Source organism: Corvus brachyrhynchos, unplaced genomic scaffold (genome assembly GCF_000691975.1).
Source record: "Corvus brachyrhynchos isolate BGI_N302 unplaced genomic scaffold, ASM69197v1 scaffold1118, whole genome shotgun sequence".
Classification (NCBI taxonomy): domain Eukaryota; kingdom Metazoa; phylum Chordata; class Aves; order Passeriformes; family Corvidae; genus Corvus; species Corvus brachyrhynchos.
In genome coordinates, this window is record NW_008239606.1 from 29,868 (window position 1) to 35,124 (window position 5,257).

The following is a 5,257-nucleotide window of genomic DNA, read 5'->3' on the forward strand; positions in this document are numbered from 1 at the left end:
GTGTGTGTGTGTGTGTGTGTGTGTGTGTGTGTGTGTGTCACACTGCGGCCGAGCTGCTCAGCCCCACGTGTGCCCTCCGTGCGCAGCTGTGAGCCCACACCGTGCTCATCCGCACTGCAGGTGTTGCCTCCATGTGCAGCTGTGCTGGTTGGCTCCTCTGCGTGTGGCTTTAGTGGCTTTGAGGGGAAGGAGGGTCGGCTTAGATTGGATGTTAGGGGGAAGAATCTTTTCCTGTGAGGGTGGAGAGGCCCTGGCACAGGTTGCCCGGAGAAACTGTGGGTGCTTCATCCCTGGGAGTGTCCAAGGCCAGGCTGAACAGGGCTTGGAGTAATCTGGGATAGTGGAAGGTGTCCCTGCCCATGGCAAGAGATAGGTACGAGATGGGATTTAAGGTCCCTCCCAACCCAAATCATTCCAGGATTCTATTCCTCAGCACACAGCTCACCTGTAATGAAGGCTATACATTTTTGATGTCTTAAAAATCATTGAATCATAACAAAATAATCCTCTGAAATTATCTAGAGCTTTTCAGATGAGCAGAACCCCAAGCTTGTGTACTTTGCTAGATAAAGTTTGGCCTGGATTAGACTATCACTGTTGTTTCCCTAAGGTGTTGGAATCTGTTTCCAGGTGTTTCAGCCCAGTCATTCCTTCACTGCTTTACTCTGGCCAGCTCTGCCTTTAACCTGCAAGTGGCAACTCCTGGGGTGAGTGAAAATGGGCAAATACTGTGATTTCAGCCTGAAACCAATTGATACCTCAGTTGTGATGAGATAATTGTACTATAAATGTATTGAGAGGTGTTTTATTGGCCTTAAACATTAAGGGAGCTGTTTAATTCTGGTTTTTTAATACCGAAGTGACTGCAGGCTTTCTGTAGCATGGATTTGGACTTTTGGGGTGTCTGTTCCCACAAAGAGTGGAGGAAAAGCTATTAGTACTAATTCAGTGGGAAAAATGGAAAACTTCAGGTTTTTGAGAGCGGAAGCATCCCAAAATCCCACATGGCCATCCTTCAGGAAGTGTCATGGATGCTTGTGCAGTGATCCTGACCACGGTGTGTGAACCATGTTATCCCCAGGGCAAGCCCATTGATTTTGTGGATGTGAACGAGGGCAACATGCGCTGGATCCAGGACTTCCGCATGAAATCCTACGCCAACCCTGCCAAGCTGGAGTCCATTGATGGTAAGTGTGTCCCCACGGGCCACTGTCAGGAAAACAGGGGTTGCTTAGGGCCAGGATTTTAGGGAAGAACAACACAGAAAAGGCAGGAAAGTTGTGTTTCAAGAGAAAACCATGGCAGCTGCAGTTGTTGGTTTATTTTTTATTTAAGAGGAAGTCCTGGCAACTGCTTTGCTGTTTTGTTATTTATCTTGGAATGGTCATTCTTTTTTAATATATATGCAATGTATACATATAATGTCTGTGTTGTATATAAGCACACACTACATTGTTACTTGTGCAAAATAAATATTTTGCTGGAGTAGGAGCCAGCAGACAGAACAGTTCTAAGTTTTGCTTGGATCATCAGGGCTTATTAAAAATGTGTGTTCCTTGTCCCAAGAAGGACCTTTTTCTCTCTTCTGTGTAGCTCTGTTAGTTTCTTTAGGTTATTTTTAACTTATTCATGTAGGCTTGTCCTATTTTTTTCCAAATGTGCAGTGGATTTATGGTCAGGCTTTTTGGGTTTTTTACCTGTCCTACAATCTGTCCCTGCTTTCCTTCCGACCAGGGGCTCGGTACCATGCCCTGCTGATCCCAAACTGCCCTGGGGCCATGACTGACCTGGCCAACAGCGGGTACCTGGCCAAGATCCTGCAGCACTTCAGCACTGAGAGCAGTAGGTGAACATCCTCGGGGGAGTGGGTAAATGAAACAGGGCTCCTGTGCTGCTCCTGCAGGGCTGCTGCCTTCCAGAGACTTAAAAGTGTTTGCATGGCTAAAGAGCATTCAGAACTGGGGAGGAAAAAGGTGTCTTCAGGGGGGGAAACAAGTATCTTAATGGGCCTTAAAAAACGGAAAGGGAGTCTTAGAAGAAAAAAAAGTATCCTAAAATGTCTTAAAAATGAAAAAGGGAGTCTTAAAAGGAAAAAAAACCTGTCCTCAAGTGTCTTAGATAGGAAAAAGAGAGCCTTGAAAAGGAAAAAGAGGTCTTAAAGTATCTTAAAAAGCAATGCTAGTAGCTTGTCTCAGAAGAAGGATTTGCTGCCTTACAGTGGTACAGAAATGGCTCTGTCCAAATCAGCAGGATTCAAGGCTCAGAGCCAAGTGTGGAATGCACCAGGATCATCATTACAGCTGCAGTTAATCAAGACTTGGGGTGTGCTCCACATTTGAGCATTTGTGGACCTGTCTCTGGACTTGGAGTAAAAATCTGCCTTACTCTTCCCCTTACTGTAATAATAATAATAGAATAATTGTAGTAATTCTATTATAGACAATAATTGCTACTGCAGTGTGCAGGAAAGCCCCTACAACCTAGAGGAACATTGGCAATGCAGTATAACTTCACTGCAGGAGGGCAGCATGACTCTCACCACACTCACCTGTTTTAACTATTTGGAGATGCTCACAAATGTGCTTTAATTCTTTTCTAGAGCCCATCTGTGCCGTGGGACAGGGAGTGGCAGCTTTGTGTTGTGCCACCAATGAAGATAAATCCTGGGTTTTCCAGGGATACAGCCTGACAGGGGTAAGTCAAGCTTTTACCTGATTTTTGCTGTTTGGGGGATTTTTTGCTGTGTGAATTTCTGGTAGTTTTGGTCTCACCCAGGAACTTCCTGTGAATATAAATTATTGGTTTGATACCCTTGGCTTGTGCAAGATGTGCAGAGTTTTCTTTGACAAGGGACCCGGCAATGAGTGTGTGAAGGGTTTGTCCCACTGGCATGGTAACTGGCGTGTGTGGAATGCTTTCCCTCTGATTGTTCAGTAAACTTTAAACTGAAGCAAAAAAAGTGCTGGAAATTCTTTGTTTGTTTGTTTGTTTCATGAATGCTGGGAATAAATGATATTTCTCAAGGTGCTGTTTCTTTTTGAAAGGTAGAGGGAGTTTTAGGAAAACAAAGGAAGTTTTAGGCAAAAAGCCAGTACAAACTGTCTTGCAATTAAAGCAGCCAGTTACTGCTGATACTTTATTTATGTGCTCTGACCTCACAGCCCATTTTATGGTGTCAGAGTGGTGGAAATCGCCCTAGTACAGCTTCTAGCATGGAAAATTTACAATGAAAGTTAAGAAATTGAGATTTTGTGACTTACAAAAGCTATTAGTGTTCTCATGTGCTTCTGTTTGAGTTAAGGATCATTTATGGCTCTATATGAATTGTTATAGTCTATGATGAAATATTGTAAATCATGATGTGGCCTAGCTATAGTTGCTGTGGAAACCATAAAATTAAATTCCTTCCCTTTGCACATAAAAACTGTAAAAGCTCCTAAATTTTCTGTCTTTAAGCTGCTTCCCATATTCATTCCAACATGGATTACTGTTTTTGGACTCTGCAGGTGGCACAGCATCTGTGTCCAAATATTTGTGTGCCATGGACAGACAGGTCTGTGCCTTCCTGAAGTTAATCACACCTGCAGAAATTGCTTGGTTGTTGTTTTTTCCTCTTAACTCATTTAAGAGTTTCCAGTTTGCTCCCTGCACAAAATCCATCAAAGCTGCTTGTGATCATTTGGTTGGGAGAATAGTAGAGGGAACAGAAATATAAATTTCAGGGAAATAGTTCTGGTTTTGCTTGAGCCAGCCAGACTCATTTCCTTTTGATCTATTTCAGCCCTCTGTGTACGAGCTGGTGAGGCAGCCGAATTTTGCCAGTTTGTCCATTATTGTGGAGGATTTCGTGAAGGATTCTGGAGCTACATTCAGTGGTGGGTCATGCCTGGTGTCCGGGATGGACACTTTGTGTCTCCTTTGGGAAGTGAGTGCTTGTGTGCCAGTTGTATCCAGCTGAGCAGGCCACTGGCGGGATATCTCATCTGGCATTCCCATTCCCTCATTTACCAGTACATCACTGGTCGTTTGCAAGGCCAGGTTGGACAGGGCTTGGAGCAGTCTGGGATAGTGGAAGGTGTCCCTGCCTGTGGCACAGGGATGGGACTGAATGAGCTTTAGGGTCTCTTCCTACCCAAACCAGGCTGGGAGTCTGTCTGGAATGAGGTAACTTAAAAATTCTGTTTGGGGTGCTGAGCAGTTGCTGGTACATCTGAGCACGCTGGGATGTTGTAACTGGCCAGAAAATGAGTATTTAATTTTTGTAGCGTGGTGATCACAGCTCGTGTCTGGTATAAGAAGAGTTTATGTTGTATTGTGAGATAATTGCAACTTTCAAAGACACACTTTGAGATGATGAAAATCTCCTGATATATGTGCTTTACCCACCTGGTGTTAATTGAATCAAGGACCCAGTCCTGTTCTTCCAGAAAAGGATTTCCTAGGGAAGTTGTTTCAGCATGAGGGGCTTGAGACTGCCTCTGTTTGCTGGGGTAATAGATCAGCACCCAGCAAATCTGTCTGGCCAAAATAGTTACGTGTTGTGTTGGGTTTATCAGTGGTGGGATTCTGGCACTGAGCTTGTGTGCTCTAACAGAAACCCTGTGTTTTTCCTCCTGTGTTCAGCCAGCAGCCCGGATGCTGTCCATGTGGTGCTGGACAGGCACCTGGTGACAGGACAGAATGAGAATTCCACCCTTCCTGCTGTCCAGAACCTTCTGATTCTTTGCAATGTCAGGTGAGGCAAGATGGGGCTTAAGAACTGGGAACAACCATTAGTGAGCATCTTTTGGTTTCAGGAATACTGTTCCTCCAAAGGGTTTTTTCCCCATGGTTTTCTACTGAAGTGTGTGTCACTTCTGTTTGGTCAAGCCAGCCAGGCAGTTCTGTGTTTTGGCAAAGAGCACTTGATTATTTAAAAAAAGAAGATGAAAATGTGTGGGGAAATGCACAGCTGTAGTGGAACTGGCAAAGTAAAATGCTGAATAGGCTTCACTAAACATTTCTGTTCAGGGAAACATCTCTTGTTTCTTGATCTTTGGCAGGCTGGCTTTGAGTCAGCTCTGGTTTAGAATTCTGGGTATGAATGGATTTAATTTCTTTGGAAATGGCTTGGCTTGTTTGAGAGTCATATTGTCAGATAGAAGAGCACATATGAATAACCACAAACCCCTTCTTTTGTTCAGGTGAGTGTGTGGTACCAGTCCTGTCCTGGCTCTGCACTAACAGGTCCTGTCATATCTGGGTGTGTTTCCTTCCG

General features: G+C 44.3%; 1 protein-coding gene across 1 annotated transcript in view; it reads left to right on the forward strand.

Moving 5' to 3' along the window:
* The first annotated feature begins 380 nt into the window (after positions 1–380).
* PDDC1 (Parkinson disease 7 domain containing 1) overlaps positions 381–5,257 on the forward strand; it is a 6,207-nt gene continuing 1,330 nt past the window's right edge. Inside the window, exons 1-7 of the mRNA XM_017742315.1 lie at positions 381–392; positions 588–707; positions 1,082–1,187; positions 1,735–1,842; positions 2,600–2,694; positions 3,782–3,875; positions 4,624–4,739. Of these exons, the coding sequence (XP_017597804.1) occupies positions 381–392; positions 588–707; positions 1,082–1,187; positions 1,735–1,842; positions 2,600–2,694; positions 3,782–3,875; positions 4,624–4,739 (651 nt within the window). The remainder of the gene's footprint in view (positions 393–587; positions 708–1,081; positions 1,188–1,734; positions 1,843–2,599; positions 2,695–3,781; positions 3,876–4,623; positions 4,740–5,257) is intronic.